Source organism: Zootoca vivipara, chromosome 1 (assembly GCF_965207765.1).
Source record: "Zootoca vivipara chromosome 1, rZooViv2.hap1.1, whole genome shotgun sequence".
NCBI classification, from domain to species: domain Eukaryota; kingdom Metazoa; phylum Chordata; class Lepidosauria; order Squamata; family Lacertidae; genus Zootoca; species Zootoca vivipara.
In genome coordinates, this window is record NC_142582.1 from 104,270,627 (window position 1) to 104,296,395 (window position 25,769).

The 25,769-nt window shown below is 44.2% G+C and overlaps 1 protein-coding gene and 1 pseudogene across 2 annotated transcripts in view; both read left to right on the plus strand.

Moving 5' to 3' along the window:
- The first annotated feature begins 5,952 nt into the window (after nt 1-5,952).
- Nucleotides 5,953-25,769, plus strand: part of VSX2 (visual system homeobox 2) — a 32,166-nt gene continuing 12,349 nt past the window's right edge. For both annotated transcript variants that reach the window (XM_088672190.1, XM_035118706.3), the window contains exons 1-3: nt 5,953-6,424; nt 7,602-7,686; nt 12,381-12,504. In XM_088672190.1, the coding sequence (XP_088528316.1) occupies nt 5,953-6,424; nt 7,602-7,686; nt 12,381-12,504 (681 nt within the window). The remainder of the gene's footprint in view (nt 6,425-7,601; nt 7,687-12,380; nt 12,505-25,769) is intronic.
- On the plus strand, nt 16,569-21,429 carry LOC118094450 (cytoplasmic polyadenylation element-binding protein 1-B pseudogene; annotated as a pseudogene).

Below are 25,769 nucleotides of genomic sequence, written 5' to 3' on the forward strand. Positions count from 1 at the left end.
AGCTGAAAACAGATTATATTAAAATATCCACAGGTTTAAGGGACATAAATGGTGGTGATGCCCAGTTCTTCTAACAAAACATGTGTGCAGGTACATATGCTTCTCAAATTCACCATCAGAGAAGAGACTTCAGTTATCTGGTCTACAAGGTGTCCTGTTATAAAACTAGTTTCTGTTTCCAGGCTGAGGTCCTCTGATACCCCAGGTACATAGAGCATTTTGCCTTAATATTCAGGTGGGTCCCACACCACACAGAGACAGTGCCACCTAGTGAATATGAAGACATTCTACAAGAGAGTTGTGTGAGGGTGTGTTTTTTGTATATGGAAACTAAGAAAATGAAACAACAAGCATATCTGGGATGATTCTCCATAATGAATGAAATAAATTATTTTAAAAACCTAATTCAAATGTTTATAGAAATACAAACAAATACTGTATGCACAAAGTCAGGTGGCAAAAGCACAAATCACCAGTGTACCAACAAGTATCTCACACAATTTATTATAAGATTTGCAATGTGGCCGATTTCACACGCCAGCTTACCATACTAGAACTCATGGACATCCAATGTTGGTAGATTCAGGGAAGGTAAAAGAAAGTACTACTTCTTCGCACAAGACTATGGAACTCGCTTCCACAGGAGGCAGTGTGGGCCACCAACCTAGATGGCTTTAAAACAGGATTAGACAAATTCATGGAGGAAAAGAATATTGAAGGCTACAGGCAATCATGGCTCTGCTCTGCCTCCACAGTTGGAGGCAGCAATGCTTCTGAATACCGGTTGCTGGAAACCACAGGAGGGGAGGGTGCTCTTGTGCTTGGGCCATGCTCGTGGGTTTCCCACAGGCATCTGGTTGGCCACTGTGAGAGCAGGATGCTGGACAGGAAGGGCCATTCGCCTGATCCAGCAAGCTCTTCTTATCCTCTTAGGACAGGGTGGTTGTAATGAAGTATCCAGGTTCAATTTAAAGTGCTTGTTTTAACTTTAAGGTTCTGAAGGACTTGAGACCAGGATTTCTAAAAGACTACCTTCTCCCACTCCCATATGTACTCACTGAATCTTAAGATTCCCTTCAGTGGTCATGCTAAGTGTCCCTGACAAATGAAGTGAAATAGATGGCTATCAGAGAAAGGGCCTTTTAGGCAGTGGCAACCTGGTTATGGAGCAGCCTTCTCAACGAGCTTTACCTGGCGCCATTTTTGGGGTAACTTTGATAACAGCTTAAGACTTTTCTGTTTACCAAGGCCTTATAAATAACTTGCATAGTTTGGTTTTCAAAACTATTATTTAACTTTGGGGATGTGGTGAGTTTTGTCTGCTGTATTTATGTTGCTTCTGATTTTATGGTGTTAGGTCTCATTTTGTATTCAGTTGTATTCTTACTTATTTATTATAAGCCGTCCAGATAACTTTATGTCACGGGGCAGCATACAAATGCCACAGATAAGCCAGTCTCCATAACCATTCAGGAATTAAAGGATCCATATACTTTCCCTACCTGGAGTCTGACTACTAAAGCATTATGAAATATTTGTCTCCTTCAGTGAGAAACCAGAGTTCTAGTTTAAGCCCAAAGTTTACTACTGTTAAGAAGGTTGGTTGTATTGTGCCATATTAGAGCCTTCTCCCTTTCACTCTCCCCCCACAGTACTTCCATCAGAATACCATTATACCGTACTTCGTAGTGGAAACAAATGCTATAAAAAAAATCTTAGGTGTCACCTGGCTCAGGATAATGCACAGGTTCTCATCTGAATCAGAGTGAACGAATTAACAAATTCATGTTGCTATTAAGTGCCAAAAGAAAGTGAGTGGCCAATGTGGCCATGTGTCTCTGTTGAGAATGCAGGCATCCAAAGCATGGCTAGATATCATATATGGTTGTTTTTTAAATGCCTTTTAAAGCTTGGAAAGCAATGGCTTCCTAGATAGAAACGATACTTTTTGCTTTTTAGATTCCAAAGAAACAACAGTTCTCTTCCTAAATTAGATATATAGTGGGTGATAAGAAGAACCAAAAATTTCTATTCTACTGTTCACAACCCATTCCAACACAGAGTGAAATGTTCTTAAGCTCATGGAAAGCCCATTGTGTTAGATTCTGGCCATTGTATTTATTCTACCCCTACAAAATAATTCTTACAAAGTACTTTCATTAAGGCCCTTCTTAGCAGTGATATATAAACTAGCTATGGCATTAATACAACAACACCCAGCTGTCTTGGTGAATTCATTCAAAGTTAGCTGGGCAACAATAAAGTGCTTAGGGGTGCATGGTGTGATTATTTATTTAGCTGCCAGTAGATGGCACTGTCACTTAAATCTGTTTTTATAAATAACATTGTTTTTAACAATGGTATCTGAAGAAGTGTGCATGCACACGAAAGCTCATACCCAAATAAAAACTTAGAGTGGATCTTTAAGGTGCTACTGAAGGATTTTTTAAATATTGTTTTTAACAGGTGGCCTTGCTGAACATACCTGAAATGGCACATGTGTAAAGCAGTTGCCAAGATACACTTTATTGTTATTCTGGATTGCTGTTTGACAGTAGGATTCCAGATTCAGCTCTCAGGCAGAGATCCCCCCCCCCATTTCCAGTCTTATCTGAGATCTCTTATGAGGAAAGCCACACATCAAACTTTTGTGACTTATTATATGTCAAAACACTTTCGTTAGCAAAACAATAATATTTTTTTTGCAACAGATCAAGCATATGAATCAAGGAAAATACCAAGCTATTGAGAGGATTCTGTCATCTATCTAGAAAACTCTTATTTAGTGTTCTAACAAAATGTGACACCCTATTTATAATCCTGGGAATCTTAGTTTCCATAATTTTTTTTAAAAAAATGCATATCTAGATCTCATGGTTGTAGATCCAAACATGAAAACATGTGAGCGATGCCTGGTAAATGTTAGACTAGCAGAAACTATGTAGGAATTCCAATAGTGATTCTTTTGTCTCATCTCATGCTCACATGTGTGGTTTCTTAAATTTATTTATTCAGAACATTTATTTCCCACATCATGGAATTCCTAAGCAATCTCCCACCCAGGTACTAAGCAGGCACTCATTTCCGTCAGGTGGCTGTATCACATGCTCTCACATCAAGTCCTAGGATTGATTGATCTATCTATCTTATGGCACATTTGTGTTAGTGTAGTAGTAGTAGAAGAAGAAGCAAAGATCACCAGTGTTGAAGCAATGATTCTTCAAAATCAACTTTGTTGGACTGGTCATGTTGTTCAGATGCCTGATTATCATCTTCCAAAGCAACTACTCTATTTCAAACTTAAAAATGGAAAGCATAATGCTAGCTGTCAACAAAAGAGGTTTAAAGACTCACTCAGGGCAAATCTTTAAAAATGTTGTATAAAGACCAACAATTGGGAAACACTGCCCTGCAAGCGTTCCAATTGGAGAACAGCCTTTACCAAAGGTGTGATGGACTTTGAAGACACTCAAACTCAGGACAAAAAGGAGAAACATGCTAAGAGGAAGGCATGTTTGGCAAACCCTCACCATGTTCAGGTCCAACCTAGAAACCTATGTCCCCACTGTGGGAAGGACATGTGGATTCAGAATTGGCCTCCACAGTTAGGTACTTACAGACTCACTGATAAGACCATGTTCATGGAAGACAATCTTACTTGGCTATGAGATCGCCAAAGATTCTATCAACACAGGAATGTTGTGCTGCTTGAAGTTTTTTTGAGGAAAACTTTGGGAAATGTAAACAAACAAACAAAACCTCATTTCCTGAGCAGTTTATATAATTTAAGCATAAAACAAAAGGCAGCAGCTGGATATAGCAGAAAATCAGGAGCTTCATCAGAGAAGCTAGAAAATAAAAAAGATCCTTTATATTCTGCAATGTCCCCTGTCCCCTGAGCATTCTTTCCTTTACTATATGTAGGGGTTTAATATAGCTGAAGAATGGGTGAGGTGTTTAACAGGACTATATAATTTCAATTCAAATATGAATATCTCCTGTGCTCATGGATAACTTTCAACTAAACTTTATTTTTAGGGCAGAAGCAAACAAGATGTGTTTGTTTCCAAATCAAATCTCATTATTAATTTACTTGGCTGAATATTTGAACACACATTTTCACCTCCTCCACTAATATAAAATGAATGGATATCAATATAAATGTATTTTTAAAAGAAGTATATAGGTCAGTTATTTTAAAAACTATGCAATTCTAAATAAGATTTGATTCAGCACAGGAGATGAAGTGTAAATGAACTTTAGTTTTCACAATACGAAATATCACATCCTTGGAAACGGGGACAAAACTTTAACATGTCAGTTGAAAACCTTACTTTTTGGCTAAACAATGATTTAGTAAAATTTTCTGGGTGCAATAAATTTTGAATGTACAAAGCTTTTACTTCAAAAGTTTAATGAAGACCTTTGATCTATAGTCGATAAGAGTAAACTGGAGTGCATAGTTTGCTTTTAGTTTGGTTCATATGATTTCTTTTCAACTTAGGTTATTCGTTTTGCTTCCAAGAATCCACCTTTAACAAGGTTAGTATTAAAAGGATAGCATTAAATTTGCATTATGGACGGCTAATTACTGCAAGACAAGAAGCAGCCGTTATTTTTTAGATGGACGCTAGTACTGAATTGCTTTCGCCCTCTGTTCCACATTGGCTTCTCATTCGTATTCATTCAAAATGGCACCTGAACATTTCACCTTACATTATAGTTGCAGCAGAAAACAGAGCGCGAAGTATGCACATTTTACATGCCACCACAAATCCAGTTTGCTGCAGTGATTCCTGTGAACGAATTTCCAAAGTGTTTATTTATTATGATCTGCCACTCTTCGACGTATAATTAAACACACCACAAGATTCTTTCCATATTTCGATATGTTTTCCCCAGTTATTTTCTCCAAATGATCCAAATTGCGAAACTGATAATTGGAAAAAGGCACCCCTTGCTGCAAAGTTTGTACAACAAACTGCAAAGTCTCCGATCAGCCCACCTGCCTGCCTACGCGGCGATTCATGTTTTTTTTTAAAGGCAACAACAAGAAGAATAAGAGGTGTGAATTCGGATTTGAATAACCCTCTAAGGAACTGGGATGATTTCATTGGTGAACTGGGTGAGGGAACTGTCGCCGTGACTTCTATAAGACGCGCCTCGCTCGCCTCTATTCGCACGGTCAAACGAAGGCAACGAAACGCTTCCCATGCTTCGTCTCCTCTCCCTGCCCTTTCCCTTCTCCTCCTCCCGCTCAGCCAGGGAAGCGACGCTCCCCGCGGCCTCCACCCCACTTTTTACGCGAGGGCTGCAGCCTTCAGAGTCTGCTGACCATGCTCCAGGAAAATGCCCCTCAGCGCCCGCCCGCCCTCCTGTCAGCACTACGCGGGGCTGCCAGCCCGCCTCCCTCCTTCCCGCCCTTTCTCCTCTCACCTTTGGCGCGCGCGCAAGGGCCCAGCTCGCGGTCTGGACAGGCAGCCAAACCCCTTTCCGCTCCTCTCTCGTTTGCCTCAGAGTCACCCACCTGTCACATCCAGGGCTTCTTTAAGCTGCCGCGGCGGGTTTCTCTTTCCCCTTTAGACCCGAGTCCAGAGCGACACCCAACAAACTGCCCTCCGTGGCCCGCCTGCTGCTGCTGCTGCTGCCCTCAGGCAGCCATGCGGGCGTCTTACCTGCCGCTCAGGCTCTATCTCTGCGCGCAGCTGCCCGCGCGCCCCAGGCCGCCCTCCCTCTCCCCCCCCCCGCGACGGGTCTCCCCCCCTCCTCTCTGTCTCCTCACCTCCCCGCCCCCCCCATATTTGGCTTTTTGGAATTCCTAATCGCGGCTGGTCCCTGTGATTGGCTGCTCGGCTCTGACCCCGCTCGGGCTCCAGGCTGGGCGTATAAAAGGGGCCTGAGGCGGGGGCTCCCGAGCATTCCCCGGAGCGGGCACCAGGGACCAGCCGCAGCATGACGGGCAAAGCGGGCGACGCGCTCGCCCACAGCCTGCCCGCCAAACTCAAAGCCCCCGACGGCGCGCCTGCTCCTCCTCAGCCGCCGCCCACAGCATCGGGCCCCCCAGGGGCGGCAGGGGCCCCGGTGGGCTCCGTAGCCGCGGGGGCCAAGCCCGTCTCGGGCCCCGCGGCGCCTCGCTGCACCGGCTTCGGCATCCAGGAGATCCTGGGCTTGAACAAGGAGCCGCCTTCGCACCCTCGCGCGGCCCTGGACTCGTTGCCCGCCGGCCACCTGCTGGCGGCCCGCTCCGTGCTCAGCCCCGCCGGGGTGGGCGGCATGGGCATGGGCTTGCTCAGCGCCGGCAGCCTGCCCGGCTTCTACGCGCAGCCCACGTTCCTGGAGGTGCTGGCCGACCCGCCCGGCGTCCACCTACAGCCGCTGGGCCGAGGCCCCGCGCAGCTCGACACCAGCCAGACGGCCAGCTCAGGTAGAGGCAGAGCCGTGGGGAGGGAGAGGAAGGGGGCAACCGGGAGAGAAAGAGAGAGACCGAGATCCAGGCTCAGGAAAGCGGGAGGCCGCGGCTGCCTTGCCAGGCAACCCCGTGAGGCAGCCCTCCAGGCTGGGCAGCCCCACACAGCCGACCCAGGAGGGAGACTCCCAGGTCTGAAGGGGTGCCCCCCCCCACACCTTCGGGCAAGCACAGGCTCTTCTTGCCTTCCCATTGTCAACGATCTCCGCTTCTTCCAGACCGCGGCTTTTTGAGAAAGTGGCCGAGCAGCTCCTTCCCCAGATTGCGGTCATTATAAAGCCATAACGAAAGATAATCGACGGGGGCAAAGGAGAATGGGGCGGGGGCCTCTGGGGGCAGGAAGAGGGGGCGACGTTCGAACACAGGACCGGCCGCTGGTTTTCATCCTTCTGAAGGGATGAGACCGAAACGCGGGGCTCGGCGCTGTTGAAGGTAGCGTGGTCGGGGCTCAAGGTCTCGATTTGTTACCATAAGCGCCAAGGGAATAAAAGGAAATAATATGAAAAGCAATGGCCGGTTCCCAAACGAATAATAATAATTCAGAATAATTTTAAACGGGTAAAAATTAGGAGAAACGGCAAAAGTTGTTATTTTAGAGTTTCTAATACTATAAATACTCGTCCTTGTGTTCCAGCTCCCTTGGTTCAAAGTCCATTTTTTCCAGGCCCTGTCCTTTAAATATAGGGGCAATAAGATTTACTAGGACCCCCAGAATTGCAAGCTTTGGGGCGATGCGCCATCGACTTTCTTTTACATTCATAAATACTTTTTTTCTAAAAAAAATTTTTTGACATTTCGAAGGGGGAGAAATGTCGCGCAAGGCTTGGAAACGAAACTGGCCTCCAAGTGTGGAAGGGAGAAAATAGAAACAGGAGCCAAGAGCGCACAGAGAGCGAGGCGTCCTTTGGATGCAAAGCGCTGCCAGGGGAACCAGCCAGGGAACGAAACCTGAGTCGATCGCACGAGACCAGCGCCCCGATTCCCCGATCCGGGGAAATCCGAAGCGAGGTCTGAGTGTGAGACTCCCTCGCCTCGCACCCCGGAGCGTCTCGGGGAGCCGGGAGGGGAGACTCACCCGAACACCCCCCCTCCAGGAGCTCTGGTCCCCATCGCTGCCGCCTTTCTGTGTCCCCAGATTCCGAGGATGTTTCGTCCAGCGACAGAAAGATGTCCAAATCCTCGTTAAGCCAGAGCAAGAAGAGGAAGAAGAGGCGGCACAGGTAAGGCGGACGCTGTTCTGGAGCCCCGCGAGGCAGAGACCTCCCACCCCAATTGCCTGGCCTGCCCTCCCAATCTCTACATTTGGGCCTCAGGATCCAGGGAGTCAGGATCGAGCCCCCCATCCCCTTGTGCACGCGGGTGGGTGTGGGGCGGGGACGACGACGACAGAGGGGGGAGCTGCAGAGATGCGCCAAGGAGAGTTGCGCCCTTCTCTGGGTCCTCCATCCCAACGGAGTGCTCTGTCTCCTCCACAGGCCGCGTTTCTCAATGCATTTGTTCTGCCTTTGGGTGCTGTTTTGTCTTGAAACCTCCTACCCAAGAGAGGCCAGGGGGTTCTTCTTGACCTTCGCCCTGGCTGATCCGACCGGCTGCACGGCACGGTGGCACTCTCCCTTCTCCCCGTGAGCCGCAGTTCTCCTTCCCAGGGGGATGTTGTAATCCGGCTTCCCTGCCTAGTGGTCCATTGTCATAAAAGATGCAGCGCCGGGGTGGGGTGGGGAAGCTGTCCTCGGGGACTTCTCTCTGCATTCCTCATTCTCCAGGGATCTTTTGGGTTGTTTCTTTCTCTCTTTTTAAAAAATGAAATAGATTAGGGAATTTTTTTTTTGCCTGTGTTGGGACCCTTTAAAAAGCAAGGCAGTGTTTTGACCCAACCGGAATCTCCGGGTGGTTGTTTGTGTGTGTGAGAGAGATGTTTTTATGAAATACATCCTATAAAATTATATGGCTGGCATCTGCTCAGGAAAACAACAACAACACCACGGGACGGGAGATCAAGGGTGGTTTGTGCGATGAATTTATATTCCTCCCCTCTCGGCAAGAATGCTGCTGCAATTTCCGTGACTAGCAATAAAGTATTCGAAATGTTCCGCAAGCTGACAGGACAGTTTGCAAACATGAGATGTGGGAGAGAGGAAAGGAAAGTGAAGAGGTCTTCTGTGGAGGTCTAACCTCCCTTCCCATATCTGTCAGTCTCAGAGGGGCAACTTGGCCCTGTCATTTTGCCCCCAGGAAAGGGGGACGCGGTCCTCTTTCCAAAAGTAGCTGCGTTCGTCTCTGTAGGACTGCAGGGGTGGCCAGGGAAATATTCCCAAGCGAGCCATTGGCAATCCCGTTATTCCTGAAATTCAGGACAATGGGACAGCAATGCATCTGTTCGGACCCGGTTTGGGGAAATAATTAGATCAATTTTGCTAAGCGGCAGAGTGCCTGTGGATTACGAGAACTTTCCCGTGAAAGGTTGGCTTGAATGAGGAAAAGGGCAAATTAAGGGTTCAATATTTCCTTAAGCAGTGCAATTGCCGTGGCAAAGCGGAGGCTTCCGTTTCACTGATGAGGTCAAAGCAGATGGGTGACAAGAACTTCCCAGATGAACTGGACTGATACAAGGGAGTGGGCTGATTCGCCGTTTAGATCCAGGTTAAAATCGAAGCACGTTTCCTTTCCGGATCCAAAAAAGAGCTGGAATCAAGTGCTGAATTTCTTAGTGATTTCAGGAGTGGTTTTTTTCTTCTTCCAATAGGTGTACATTATTTACCTTGTCCAGTATATTTGTGTTTTTTGTGTGTGTGTTTTTTAAACAATTAATTCACTTATAATTAGATACTTCTCCAACAAGTAGTTGCAAAATGGAGAGACACTAGAAATGTCTCTTGTTACTGAGGTTTGTAAACAACGGTTTTTGAGCGGTTGTTGGTACAAAGTGGACTAAGGTGATTTTAAAAAAACGAAATTTAAGTATGTATTTCAGAAAGACGCATTCTGCCATTTATTTTTGACAGGGAAAGTATCCTGCGAGAGAGGTGGGAGAGTTGTGTTGTCCTCCCCCCCCCCAAGCAATTTTTCCAAATGACGATACAGAATAAATAGTCAGCAAATTGCCTCGAGAGAAGGATATCGAATGGTTAAACGAGTTTGCTGTATTCGCATTGGCTGTTATTCCGTTTGGAGGGGGGGGGAAACACCCCAAACTCTACCAGTTAAAGAACTAATACAAACGCTTGATCGTAGAATATATCCTTTGTATTAACACTGTTAATACACTGTTAATATCCTTTGTTAATATCCACTGTTAATATCCCTTGTTAATATCCACTGTTAATATCCTTTGTTAACACTGTTACTGATCTGATACAGTGCGTTAGATTTTAAATGCTTGGAGGTGATTTGAGAGCATATTGGCTGCTTTATTGGAAATTCGCACACTACATTTTCTTTTATTTTTACTAAGTGACTTGGATTTCTTTCTCCTCTGGAGGCTACATTTCTTCAGGAGTGCAGGTGTTGATTTCATATTTATTTGGGCTTGCTTGCATTCGTGTGTACACACACACACACACAGTTAGATGAACTACAATATTGTAATGCAGACTGCTTCCTAGGTAGATAAATCACAGAACCAGCGGGCTGCCATGCATCAGAAATTGGTGCGGATCGCCTAATGCTCATTCAGATTTCCGGCGCAACAGGAGCATGAAAGGAACCTGTCTGCTCTGCAGGCATCTTTCTTCAACTCCAGTTGTGCTTCCGTTTGTTTCCAGTCCCAGACGATCGTTTTGGGAGTGTGCCTGTCTGTGAGGAGGACTTTGGAATAGATAAACGTGGGAGAAGTGTGTCCTTTGTATGAAATTCGTTGTTTTGAAGAGCTGAAGTCATACTTACTATGCTGTTCACAGCACAGCTGAATTGCTGACTGCACTGGTGGTACTTACTTAGGTTGCAAAGTGTTAGGGAATCTATTTGGTGCTCAGGTCTTTTATAAAAAAGGAAGACGGGCAGATGTGAGAAAGGCTGGTCACTTTCAACATTTTAAAAGAGAAGGCGATGACTGTGTTGTTTACCCATCAATTTAAATGCCAAACATAGCATCCTGTGCACTGCTATATTTGCACCTGAAAATGCTGATATTAATGCTGCATTGCAAAGAAAGAAAGAAAGAAAGAAAGAAAGAAAGAAAGAAAGAAAGAAAGAAAGAAAGAAAGAAAGAAAAGCAAATAATGGTTTTTATTCTTTAAAACTTGCATTTTGCCATGAAGTCCAACCTTCCACATGAAGCCACTCCCTATAGGTATTGACAAGCAAAACAAAGTCTTTTCAACTTAAAGCATGTCTTCTGACACTGAAAACTACATCTTACAGAATTAAGAGTCACACTGTTGGGTTTGAATGTAGTGAATTTGCCAGATTTTGTTAGGGTTCTGCTTTAGTGCTGTGTGACATATATTCAGTGGTGTTACATTTCACAGAAGTACTGCTAATAATAATATGGAAGCAATTTTTTAAAAGATCCATAACTCTTAGCAGTTTAGTTGTTATTGTAATAACAACTAACCAAATCAGCAAGCCAGCATCCTTATTGTTATTTTGCTAACATATAGCAAAAGATTACGGTACCTTTCTTTTTCTTTTTTTTAAAAAAAGAAAGGCAAAATGATAGCCTGAAGAACATAACAACAAGTAGTTTAATTCTTAACATGTGTAATTTCCAATAGAGATGTACATATATTTGGACACTCTATAGTTAAGATATATATGTGAGAAACTAAATCCAGTCTAAAATACATTTATTTGATAGCAAGCACTATTGACTGCAAATCAGCTTACATCCTAGTGAGGGTGCTTAGGCTCACAACCCAGAGAAGCAAAGACAGATTCTATCTGCAATAGCATTCTATTTACAATAAAAAGCCATAGTATATATACAGTGCGATGGGATAGATGATAATCATGTATGCCACTCTGAATTCTTGGTGGGGATACTGATATGAAAAATAAAATTATAGGGACTGTAGAAGCTGAACAGGTGTTTGGGAATGCTACTTCTTGCCCCCCCTCCTGTGGTTTTCTATGAGGTAGTGCTTTCCCCTAATTTAAATCTTTTGAGTAGCTTCTGCTACAAATGGGTTTGTTTTTTTTGATGGCTTCCTTGACAATGAACAGAAGCAGGAATCTAAGACTACCCATTTATTAAAGTTTTTAAAAAATCAAGTGCCACACTTATTTTTGTTTAACTACCCTCACCCGTTGCCTCCTTCTGAATAATTCTCCATGTGTTGAGAGATTTGCTTTTGTCTCCAACTTTGATTTGTTAAAATACTTTATGGATAGGCCTCCGCTTTCAATTCAGCTAGAGGGCTTTGGAGACATAGTTAATTCTTCCATTTCAATAAATTGGACTTGAAGTTAGCCATTTTATGCACACTTACTTGAGAGTACCCCACTGAGTGAAGAGGGATGCAAAAGACAAAATGTGGGTAGGATTCAAACAGCAAAGTGCTTATCTTTGCTTGTCATAACCACAGTGAACTCTCTATGTACCTTTACTTCCTATGGCTTTTGGCTATCCATCTGTAGGTACATATAGGAGGCAACATGGTGTAGTGGATAGAGTGTTGGGACCCAACCTGGGGAACCAAGGTTCAAGTCCCGACTTGACCATGTAGCTCACTGGGTAACCTTGGGCCAGCCCACCTCTCACCTAACTTAGCTCCCAGAGTTGTTGTGGGAGAGGGAGAACCATGTTTGCCACCTTGAGCTAGGTGGGGGAACAAGATGGGATGTAAATGCAATAAATCAATAATCAAATATATTTTAACCACTCTCTAAGCTTTCCCTTTGGTCCTTTGCCCTTTTAGGATAGTCCAACATTTAGTTTCATTTTTACTTTTTCATCAGCTAGTTTTGTTTCCTTCAGGACAATTTTCACATCCTATCAACTGGAGGAGCTGGAAAAAGCATTCAACGAGGCCCATTATCCTGATGTCTATGCGAGGGAGATGCTGGCAATGAAAACAGAACTTCCTGAAGACAGGATACAGGTAATTGTACTGCTATGAGACCCCCCAAAGCACCATGATACTAATTTTCCTTTTCATGTTCTTTAGTTTCTTCAGAAAGGACAATGTATCGTTTTAGACAGAAATAGAGTGTCAACGCTAAACAGTTTTCTTGCAACCCAGACCCTCAAAACCTAATTATCAACTGTGCATGAGAAAATAATCCTCAATTGGTTTGGTCTTTTTGTGTCTCAGGTTGCATTGTTTGCTCCCAAGTTTTTAGCAAGATGTGTTATACAGGGAGACATGTAAGCTAGAAAATTCCTGAGAAGGGAAGTGTAATGTAGGAAGAAGGCTAAAAGGATCCTTGTTGAAGTGGAATGAGTACAGAGGGCTAAGGATCTATCTGTGAGGATGGAAATGGTTAAAAAAAAGGGAATCCAGGCAGAATTGTGTCCCAAGCAAAGGATTGCTGGAAACTTGGTAAGTGGAAGCTCACGTGAGTGAATGCTTCTCCATACAATAATATTTTTTTAAAAATCCCATAGTTTTTTTAAAAAATGCACGGTTGTGGAGAAGGTTAGGGTAGAACTCTTTCCCTCACATTCTTTTTTAAAGTAGAAGGTTTTGTATATTAAGAAACAATCTGAAATAGTAGAGCCCAACATAAATTTACTATCTAACAGAAACCTGGACCTGAACTGAACATGCCACGTATTTATTATTCGGAAAATAACGTTATGAGTTAAATTAATCCCTAGTAAAATCAAGAAGTGTTTTATTATTCACCGTAATGGTGTGTAGATTGTGCCCCACGGCTGAGGATTGCTCCCTAAAGCTGAACCAAATAATGGTTTATTAGCAAAAGTCCCTATCAGTGACTGCCAACGGCAGTAGTCTTAAGGAAACTAAAATTTGTAACACTGTGAAAACTGCCCACCACGGGTTTTGGCATGAGTTTTTTGTTTTGTTTCTGCTAACAAATCTATTGCTTGATTTGTAGTGATTTCTTTAAGTTGTGCATTCTGCTAGTGCTTAACTGTGGACCTACCCTTCTAAAAATTGCAGCCTTAAAGCTTAATCCTATGATGAGCCCCTCTCATTGCAAAGTCATGACCTGTGCTGTGCTGCTGACTGCCTCAGCTGATCCCGGGTGTTATGCCAGTACAGTGTGGTGTGTGGCAGAGTGGTCTTGCCCTGAGGTGTCATGTGATGCACAACTCTTACATGGCAAGAGTGGGGCAGCTAATGTTTGCTGCAAGCTAAAAAGCATTTCACTTGCTCGGTCACCTTTCACGGGTGTACTGCTCTCTATGCTTGAGATATGGTGGAGGGGCTTTCGTTGAGGTTGCGACCGATGTAGGTAGCAAAACAGAATGCACCTTGTGCTACTTCCTTTGTACAGGAAACGGTTGTACCGATGACAGTATACAGCACTTCATGTCTTACCACAGATCAGAGGTCTCAAGCATCAATAGTGCCGAAACATAGGAAACTGCCTTATAGCAGGCCAGGCACTTTGTCCATCTAGTCCAGTGTTATCTGTCTGTCTCAGGTAGAGGGCTTTTCCTGTTACCTTGCTACCCGATCTACTTTTTAACTGGAAATGCAAGAGACTGAGCCCGTGACCTGTGTGCAATGCATGTGTGCCGCTACTGAACTTTGGCCGCCTCTCACTTGTTCACTTGCAAATGAGTGGTGACAGCATCAGGAAATTATGAACTAATGTGGCATTCATAAAACATGGTGCAGGTTAATAATCTGAGCCAAAGCTGGCAGAATCCTGTTGAGAGTTCCTGCTGAAAACCACTCATTATTTCATGAGTCACACCCCCCCCCCCACCCGCCCTTGGATACTAGCACAGCATCAGCCCTTACCTACCATCTTTTAATATTTTGTCACATTAATTGCGACTTCATTGGGTTTCCTTGCTTCGGATATTTGCATACTGTACTCTTCTTCTAATCCCCCCCAACATCCCTTGGGCTTTCACCTTCCTATAGCACCCCCTCCCCCGTCGACTCAAACTGTTTACTTAAATTATGCACCATAAATCACCTTCTCTCCAGCTCCTTAATCATTTGGTTGCTCTCTGCTGAACTCTTTCCAATTTGTCAATCTTCGTGGTAACAAGACATAAAGTGTGTTTGATTGCAGTGTGCCAGGTTGGGTCTTCTTGTGGCTTTAAATGGGACTGGAGACTCCTGTCCTTGAGGGTCATAGGTGACATTCAACTAATATTGGCTTATATCTGAGATCACATTGTGCCTTGTGCACTTCCTTTACTCAGGGATATTGCTTAAATTTCTAAAACCTATTGTTTCCCCTCCCCTTTCGTCTCTAACCTGTGACTGTGACCCAGCAGACCACGTGAAAAATTCTGCAAACACCCACATTTCCAAGAGCCTTTCCACTGCATGTTTTACTTAGTGCTAAGAGTGCCTTGCAGTTATTCATTTGTTGCTCCTTCAAGCTAGCACAGTTACTGGGGAGAAACTGCTTGTTCCTAGCTTTAAAATGGGAAAATTGTGTTGCTGGGGAAAGCACATTTTACCCCAGCTAGCACTTCCAGTGTTCTTCAGAACTCCTTCCTTATGTATACTGGTTTGACATCCACATGGGGTGACATGCACACCTACTTGCTGATCAAAAGACAATGGGCTGCCCAGGAGACAGGGTCAGGCCTTCTTGGTGGTGGCACCCTCCTCCATTGCGAAACTTGTCTAAGCTCAACTTTCATGAGGCTTGAGATGACAGGTGAAGATCTTCTTAATGAGACTAGGTCAGTTTGGAAGCTGAAAATGCTAAATAATGCTGTGCAGGGTATTTGTGTTTTACCATTTTTAGATAATATTTTAATTGACTTATGAGTTTTATGTAATACATTCTTTTAAATATTGCAGTACTATGGTCGATGTTAGCTGCTTTGGGTGTTGTATGGCTGGAATGTCAGTTAAGATAGTAAAATGAACAAGCAAGCAAGCAAGCAAGCAAGCAAATAAGCTAGAGATATAGACAGATATATACTTCTGGGACTGTGGTTATAGGAATATCATAAGGGCCCATTGACTAGTGCTCCCATGAAATTGCAGCTAGCCTGTATTGGCCATCACTCCCGTCCCTTACCACTGACCACACCGTTTTGTAAGCTTTTAAAAAAGTATTAGTTGAATTTTATTACTTTTCTTTTGCAAAGACGTTTTTGCTGCTTGCACACAAGCTTGACCACATGTGCTCATGCATAAAAAAGCACGGCAGCGCGAATTAGGCATTCATCTTATACTGAGTCCGACCACTGGTCCATCGAGCACAGTGCCAGAGATGGGGCCTTTCTATCCTGCTTGACATAGTTGGACTCCAACTCCCATCAGCCCCACCCAGCATGATCAAGGGTCAGAGATGATGGGAATGGTAGCCCACATAGCTGCTAAGTTCTCCCTTTTTTAAGGGAAATTCCCTTATGCTGAATAGGCTTCCTCGTGAGAAAAGGGAAAACTTGGCAGCTATGGGTAGCCCAACAAGGGACCACAAGTTCTCTTTCCTTGGTCTACAATGACTGGGAGCAGCTCTTCAGAATTTCATGTGGGGACTTCACCATTTCTACCTGGAGATGCCTGGTTTTGAACTTGGGACCTTGTGTGTGCATCTATAGCAGATGCTACACCACTGAGTTAGCAAGGAATCTGAGAAGAAGGGTAGGTTCTAGGATAACAGCAGGTATCATATTGAGGGCAGGAGATTCCAGTTTAACTGGGTGACCAGACAAATGCACACAAGCTTAAGCGAAAGTATGCGAATAGGCACCATCAGAATACTCCAAGCAATGAAGCTGTATTGGTGCCCGTGTGCCAGAACTTACAGTGTTGTGGCCAATAGGGAGCCCCCTTTCTGAACCCTGAGTACTGTACTTATCTCATGACCCTTGCATAGGAGACAATGGTACCCACCATGGAATAAGGGCCAACACGTGGTATCCTCATATTGCAGAGGTGTGAAGGACAGATACTTTGTGGCTATGGAACTTTTAAAAGTCAGAAGATATGGTAGGAATGTATTATCCGAGATTCACACACATGAAACTAATATACCCAGTGCCTTTTATAGGATGGTCGGGGTCCAGGGAATGAACCAAAGAATAAGAGACCGAGAAGACACAATCAATGCGGTAAAGGCTTATCCAATGAGAAGGAATGCATTGTGAAATGTATTATACTGTACTCTATTCAAATTTAAGATTCTGTTTCAACTTCATGCATTCTGTCATTCCCCCCCCCCACCAAAAAAGGGGGCAAGTTTGAGAGTAGTTAGTTGTTTATGTCTGCAGTTTATGTCACTTCCAAATAAGTTTTACATTGAGAATCAGTTCAGAGAATTAATTGTAAATCAAGCCTCATTAATTCTCCTTATAGTGAGGAAAAGAATAAATTAAGGATTCTGGAAGACCGGGGTGGGTGGACATTGGCAAAGGAGATGCAAGCATCTTTCCCATCATTTCAGCTTCAGTTCAATTAATGTGAGTCTCTTTATTGGCAAGAGAGGATGCTGACCATTTCCCCATCCCTTGCAACCCAGTGCTTTGTGATACTCTATCACTGACCGATGAGGAGGAGAAAACAGAGCAATCTTCTATTTGTCAGAAGCATTTTGCTTCCCTAGATCTCACCTTAGACCACATCAGAGGAAGGGATGAGAGTAGATTCTCGAGACATTAAGTCTTCATTACTGTAGTTATATCCTCTTTAATGGTCCTGGTCAAAAATATGAACGTAGAGCTATAAAGTGATGTTGGCTGGAGACACTTTGAAAACATTTCCAAGCAAAATTATAGTTATCTTCCCTGGTCTATTATTGTAACATGGATATCTAACATCCGATCATGGTACTTTCTTGTGAATGTTAAGTATTTCATTGTTTTTCAGGATATGAACAGGGGAAAATATAGAGAGAAGTGGGGAAAGAATTGCAGCAGGAAATACAGAATGAAAGTGAGAGTTAGGAGAGGAAAGAAATGCAACTCTCAATAGCGAGTTCTTAAATGAACTGCATTCTCTCAGTGAATTACACTGGCTGTGTTGTAAAGGCACTGAACAAATGATTGAAAACATAAGGTTTATAAAATAGGTTGAAACAAAATTTAAAAAATTATTTTGTTTCGACTACGGCAGACCAACACACTTACCTGTAACTATAAAATAGGTGTAAAGGATGTAAGTTGGAAGATGCCCAATGTGGCAGAAGGAAGGATGATTCCAGGAAATGCAAATATAGTGCCATATTTCTTAGAAGTTATCTAGCATATGGTTGTACAGCACAGAAAAGTCTCTCTTCTCATGCTACTTATCATGATACCTATTCCATGTGATCATAGTGTGCATTCTTCATATATTAAATAAAGCAGTTGATGGCCACTCCATTTCCATGCAAATATGTTCTTGTGAATCCTTTTGTCAGGTATCCAATGGCTATTTGCAGTTCAATATATAATATATAAACCCCACATTCTGCTTTCAGCATTTCCTTTTTCCCCTTTTTATTAATATTTAATATTTGTTTTCCGACCTAAAAGGCCTTCAAAGTGGTTTGCATTTTAAAAAACCAATAAAATACAAAACAACAGTGAAGCAACTAAATAAAACTAACAGGCACAAGAGGGACGCAGGTGGCGCTGTGGGTTAAACCACAGAGCCTAGGGCTTGCTGATCAGAAGATTGGCAGTTCAAATCCCCACGACGAGGTGAGCTCCCATTGCTCAGTCCTAGCTCCTGCCAACCTAGCAGTTTGAAAGCATGTCAAAGTGCAAGTAGATAAATAGGTACTGCTACAGTGGGAAGGTAAACAGCATTTCCATGTGCTGCTCTGGTTCGCCAGAAGCAGCTTTGTCATGCTGGCCACATGACCTGGAAGCTGTACGCTGGCTCCCTTGGCCAATAACACGAGATGAGCACCGCAACCCCAGAGTTAGTCACGACTGGACCTAATGATCAGGGGTCCCTTTACCTTTTTAACAGGCACAAGACCTGGCAAAATAAAACAGTCTTCGCAGCTCCCCTAAAACTTGTAGTGTTTGAGCCACATGAGTCTCCAGACATTCGATTCCGGCTTGATAAAGGTACTATTTCGTGCTTGATATTTGATATCATGTGTTTTTAAATAGCTGATACACATGATTGGATAATGCATACTGAATGTGTAGAAGATGCAGTGGTGTTTTTTTTTTAATGTTGGCATATTAAATTAATGCACATGTTTTTGGATAGACTCGGCTCAGTGAAAATGATTCTGCTCTGTGAAAACGGCACTTTCTCATTGTGAGTGATGCCCATTCTTCCCAGCCCGCTATCCCTGATAGGATCATGCAGTCTTGTCCTGCTAGGTCTCATCTTAGCAGAAGTCACAGAACGGCCAGCTCAGCACTGTGTCATGGAACAGTTTCTTGCTTTCCCAGAATTCTGAATAATCAGCTGGTCAAGCCTCCTTTTCATGCTGTCAAGCTAGCAGCCTCAATTATTTGGAGCGGAAAGTGGAGAAATCTATCTGCCACTATCCTCCAATGATATGAGAGAAGGGACTGAGGAAACAGCTTCTGTTTCCCCACGCTAATGGTGTTTGAGAACTCAGGATACTAGTGAGGCCTGGCGTCTCCACCATGCTCTACCCCAGTGGTTGAAATTCACAGTACTGTCTGGATGATTTGGTAGCAACATCATTGTAGCCTGCCTAACTGAGTAGACTACTCCTCACTGTTGCCCAGAGTTTTCCCATTTGCACACCTAAAGTTTTCTCATTTGCACACCTAAAGTTCCTTCATACTCAAAGCTCTCATTCCCAGAACTGTTTGCTCTAGGAACTGAGTACAGATAACAGATTCCCCCCCCCCCCATACTGGCTTATCACAACTTCCCCAGTTGAAATGAATATTGTTAAAATGAAATGAATATGGTTGTTTTTAAACATTCTAATGACTTCACATATGTGCCACATTGATATTATCAATTCTGTTTGTGCTTTTTGTCAGCTAGAAGTGGAACAGGGCAGATTTAGGTGTATCTAGCCTACAGCAGTGGTATCAATAAATATTTTCAGAAATAAGTTAACAGATCGCTTAGCAATTAGTGAGGTCACTGGCAAGAAAAGTCCCCATACATTGCAGAACAACCCTCTTTCCTTGTAGTAGCATTCCTCTGCAAGTTTCTGGAAGGCAGCAGGGGCAGTGCCAGCTATCCATCTTGTGATCAGGTATGCAAGGTGTGTGCCACCTTTACTGTGCTCATTTAACTTCATATCCCTTTTAATAGAGTCATAGAAAGTGATGCTGCCATAAACAGTGCCAATAATCTTGACATTGCATTTGAATAGGTAGCCATAAAACAGTTCCTGGTTTATAAGAGCATAGCAGCTTTCTGCAACAAAACTTAGAACTGGAAATTTCTAAACCAGTTCAGGTGTGTGCTCATAGGAAGGTTTAGGAACCACCTTTCTGAAGACAACAGTCCAAGCTGAGCTCATATTTTTTTCCGTAACTGACAGAAGAAAATAGTTCTTCATGTCTTGCATTGAGGACAAGGAAGTACTCAGAGTCATCTCAAGCAACTTACTTCCAGATAGGTTGAGCAATAGGCTGCTGCAGCCTCTTATGCTTCAAATTAACTTCAACACATACAGTTTCCTGTAATGTGTAAAATCTATTTTTGACATTTATGTTCCACAATAAAAAGCCAGTACAGGATTCACAAAGAAACATCTTTAGAGGCTGGCTTTGCAGGGTCTTATGCAGATCATGGAGCACCCAAGTTTCAGATGCTGCAGCCTAGCCTATTCTGAGCATGCTTCCAACCCCCTTTGAGGGGTTCCCACCTGGACAGAAGACATTCACTCGCGTATTAATGCTCCAGCAGTCCCTCTGACTCTGGATTCAGCTCTGGCTCAGGTTTGATTTAAAGTCTTCCCACCTCTACTATTCCTGCCTGCTTGATGGCATTACCAGGGATTCCTTAAACGGAGCAGGATCCAACCTGGATCAAGATCAAGCTACTCTTGCTACAGTCACCTCCACCAAAACCAGCATACCCAAGCAGAGGCCTGGAGCATCTACTTACCCTTCCTGGAGCCTGCTAGGCTCCACAGAGGACCTGCTGTTCAGTACTGAAAGAGAAGCCAGGCTTCAATGAGCAGACAGCGGAGGTGAACAAGGCATCCTGCACGAGGAGCGAGCAGCTCCCACCCTGAATCTACAAGAATCCAATGTACTCTTGTAAAGTGCTCTTTGGAAGGTCTGATCATCACCTTCTGTGCACTTGGCTGGTGAGAGTGGAATGGCCTGGTAAGGTAACAAGCACCCCTGCTACTCTCCCAAAGGTAATGTGCTGAAAGGCTATGCCATGCCTATCCAGTGTTTGAATTGGAGACATCTGTGAATGCTCTGCTCCAGTATTGTTGTGCCGAGTCCTGTGGGCTGAGTGAGTACTGTATCAAGATGTCCAGCCACAGGATGTGCTGCAAAGAAGTGCAGGAGATTCCTTTGGTCCTAGCACGCAGCAATTTCATGTGCAGCCCAACCCAAAGGCTTGACAAAACGGTCCTCATGCTAGCCATTGATGGGATGTCGAATGCCAAGGCTTGTCTTCAGTGGCCTGTTTAGTGGTGTGGTGCAGGCAGGTCGGCAAGCACAAGTACCATATTGGATCTATCTGTGTCCTTCAACAACCAACCAGCCATCTGAAAGCAGTGAGTGCTGGGTTTGTGGAGATCAAAACAACCAAGTTTCCAGTACAAGTTCCAACTAATCCGTACGTGGAAGATACCAGGGTGTGTCAGGTCTGCAGTCTTAATCAAGTCCCTTCTTCTACAGAGGCCAGCTCTGCTTCAAGCACTTCTGTTGCTCCTACGGGCATTGGAAACATTCCATGGAGATCTTTTATCACTACCGCCCACTGATGAACAACCAGAAGAATAGAGACTCTATCTAGAGCAGCGGTGGGGGCACCAGGAACTGCTGCAGTTCCTGCAGAAGGAAGTCCTCCTGTTTACCTACCACTGGTGCCTACTGGTGCCACACCCAGGCTGGGGATGCCCCTCTGAAGGACATAATGGGGAATCTTGCCTTCATGTTTGCACTTAATGGTCTTTATTTGTTCCTGCACAGTGATTGGAGGGGGGGGGGCGTGTTATGGGGCAGTTCAGACTGGAGGGCCCATCAAACAATCCTGTAGTTCCCAGATGTTGGTTCCTTCTTGCTGGTGAGAACATTTGTTTAATGAAGATGCCTTCACCTTCACCAGTTTTTACCTGCCTTGCAGTACTGATGGCAATAATGCAGGTGTAATTGTGGGGTGTTGTTGTTGTTGTTGTTGTTGTTGTTTTGCAGTTGTCTTATAGTGTGTTTCCGTTCCATTCATTTAAACCTCTGTGGAATGAACCGATTGTTCAGCGAGTGTTATTCATTTAAACAAAATCAGATTTCACATTTTACGCTCCAGGATTTTTACTACAGTAGTTCCTTTTTACACTCTTGCAAAAGTTTTTAAGTTGCTTGAGATGAGATGAGATTTTTTTCTTTTTTTCCAAGCATCTTTTAACATAATTGTGAAAGGTTGCTGGGAGCTGTTAAAAAACAAACAAAACCCAAAGTTTCCCAGTTGCAAAAGGCAGAATTTGCAACCCCAGGAGAATAGACTTTTTGGATTTTGAAAATGGACCAGATCTTGATATATATAGCTTTTGCACTTTCAAGTTGTACTGAAGAGGGGCTTGATAAAGGTTTTTAATCACCAAGTCACAGTACTTCATTTTTTAAAAAATAAATGAGCTGGTTTAAAGGGCTGCACTTTGGTGGGGCAGGCAAAGATTCCCGAGAGTCCTGTTCTGGGGAGAGAGAGAGAGAGAGAGAGAGAGATTCTGGGAGCCCTTAAAGAATCTAGTAAGCCAGCAGCTCAGTCCACAAATTGTACTGGGAGTTGAAGTTCTTATTCTGTTTTATTTTTCTTCCTCTTTTGGAAGCTGTGTGCTAAAGGATGAGTTTTCTAAGTTATCTCCCTTCTCCCTACTGAGCTGATGTTGCATATTCCAGCTGTTGTTTATGAAGCAGCAACCTCTTTCATCTATGACTATGTGCACATGTTGCCCTCTAGTGGACATTTTACAGCTGAAAGGCAAGCATACATACATATGAAGTTTGTTGCTTGTTACAACTTTTCAGCAGATAATTCCTAACAGAATAATCTTGACAGAAACTTTCTTACTTGTAAACCACTAAAGTAAGTCCCATGGAACTCACTGGTATTACTTCTGAGTAGACGTGAACAGGATCATGTTGTTGGTCACAATCAAGGAACAGGTCAGGGGAAGTGATGTGTCTATATAAAGTCAATTTTGGATTGGGAAGGAGGCACAGGGTAGTATTGAACAGAAATTTTATTCAGACCAGACCTATTGAAATCAATCGACCTAACATAGCCATGCTCAATAATTTCAATGGGGCTACTCTGAGTAAAACTCTGTTGAATACGCAACTTATTTATTGAACACTCCACCCTGTTTCATTGCATAATGCTTATGCAGAGGTTAGATTATATCCAGACTTTTTGAGCATTTGCTCTGATTTGTTTATAGGGAGGTTATACAACAAAGAATGTTCATCCTGCATCCATCCCAATACAGTGGACTCTCCGGATATGAACTTAATTTGTTCTGGGGGGTCCTTTCGTACCCCAAAAAGTCTGCAACATGAGGTGCCGCTTCTGCGCACGTGCACGGCGTGATAAAGCGCTTCTGCGCATGCGTGCACAGCAAACTCGGAAGTATACACTTCTGGGTTTGCCGCGTTCGCAACCTGAAAGTTACGTTACCCGAAGGTAACGTAACCCGAGGGTCCACTGTATCCTTGTACAATGCTTAAACATCTCCCTGTTAGCCATTTGTTCGCTCCACTCTTTTCAGTGCATTTCTCCATCGCTTTCCAAGATGCACAAAACCCCTGCTTTTTAAAGTGTATTTGTTGTGGTAGGGTGACAGAGTCACAGCAAAAATATAAAGTTCAGGTATGTGCTGACAGTCTGGAGGTGAGTTATCTCTTGCTTTTTTATTGCAGCACAACTGTAGTTTAGGTCATGTTGCTCTGTAGCAACCTATTATGTGTGGGTGGTATTTTAAACCAGATAATAACCCCCAGTTTATTTTCACACACTCTGAGAGTCTCAGGGATGGGAAAAAATACCGTACATAAATAGGTTGATTTCCCTTCACACAGTGTAAGCCAGATGTGGGCGACCTTTGGTCCTCCAGCTGTTCCTGAACTACAACTCCCATCTCCCCTGATCGTTGGTTATACTTGCTGGGGCTGATGGGAGTCAGATGTCAGCAACATCTGGAGGGCCAGATGTTCACCATGCCTAATGTACACTCTCAGATAAATGGTAACTTTCAAATAGGAAATGGCCTCAAACGGCGAATCTGAAAATCTGTAGTCCTTATGTGCTATAGAGGCAGCAGACACTATCCAAAATTAAGTATCATGGCATATCTGGCCCATTCTGTCAATGTACCATTTGTTGTATGCAAAGAGAGAGAGAGAGCTGCAGTGGTTTGGATTTGTACATCAAAGGAAGGAAGGAAATATAATGTGTGAAATCTCACTGCACAAGAGCCACCTGGTGGACAAGGAAATAAATTACATGGAAGACAAGATAAAATGAGTAGAACAGGGGTCCCCAGACTTTCTGCGCGGCGGGCCGGTGCCCGCCGCGCCGACCGCGCGGTGGGCCGGAGGGCAGGGGAGTGCGCGCGCAGCGGGCCGGAGGGCGGGGGAGTGCGCGCCCGTGCGCATGCGCACACGCACACGGGCGGGGAAAAATCGCCAAAAATCGCTTGTGCGCATGCGTATGGGCCTCCCCCGACCCGGAAGTGCACCAGAAATGACCTCTTCCGGGTCGGGAGAGGCCCATACGCATGCGCACAAAGGATTTTCGGCGATTTTTTGCCGATTTTTTAGATCGTCGCTGCGCCGCGCGCCGTGAGAGCGGGCGGCGGCAGCGGGCGGCGGGAGTCGTCGCGGGCCGGATTGGAAGGCCGATTGGGCCGCATCCGGCCCGGGGGCCGTAGTTTGGGGACCCCTGGAGTAGAAGTAGCAAGACTGCTAAGGGAGGGTGGATGAGGAGGCATTTTCACACTTTAAAGCAGGCATCCCCAAACTTCGGCCCTCCAGATGTTTTGGACTACAATTCCCATCACCCCTGACCACTGGTCCTGTTAGCTAGGGATCATGGGAGTTGTAGGCCAAAACATCTGGATGGCCGCAGTTTGGGGATGCCTGCATTAAAGCATCTTTGCCCTAACTGTTTTTCAGAAATGTTTCTCTACAATACATTAACTTTGACCACACATTCCCATTGTACTGTAGAGATTTAATGGAGTTTTAAGCCTCATGGCTACAATCCCTCTCTAGTCACATGCAACAACTACTGTAGTGGCGTTGGATGGGCATTCACAACTGCACCCCCAAAGACACATCCAGCCAATTCAGTGGGAGGCATCAAAATTCGGGTGCAAATGCACCCCCAAATGAACATCTGTACTGTGGCTGTGCTCATGGAAGCCTCCTTACATACTCAGACTTCCCTCATTGGAACAGGACACTTGCATTAAAAATACTGTGTATGTCCCTAAACTCTGTGTAAGGACCCTTGACCATTAAGTCCAGTCGCGGACGACCCTGGAGTCGCGGTGCTCATCTTGCTTTACTGACTGAGGGAGCCGGCATACAGCTTCCGGGTCATGTGGCTGGCATGGCTAAGCCGCTTCTGGCGAACCAGAGTGGTGCATGGAAACTCCGTTTACCTTCCCACTGGAGCGGTACCTATTTATCTACTTGCACTTTGATGTGCTTTCGAACTGCTAGGTGCGCAGGAGCTGGGACCGAGCAATGGGAGCTCACCCCTTTGCGGGGATTCGAACTGCCGACCTTCTGCCGACCACAGCGCCACCCGCGTCCCTGTGTACAAGGCTGCAAATGACATTTGCTAAATGAAAATTTAGTTATGCATGTAACCCCTTGATAAGATGGTCAACTGTTAACATCTTGGCAACCTGTAAAAAGTGGATGTTCCCTGATTTTCTTGATTTTCTAGTGCAGATATATGATTCTAAAAAAAAATCACTTGGCAGGCAACTGATTTACCACCATGAAATTATAAGCAGACTCCTGATAAATGATAATCTTGCTGTGTTAGTACCTTGGAGTGAAAATATTCTCTGAACATGAAAGAGAAGAATGAAATGGGCAGACAAGACTAGGTAGGGCTGAAGACAGATC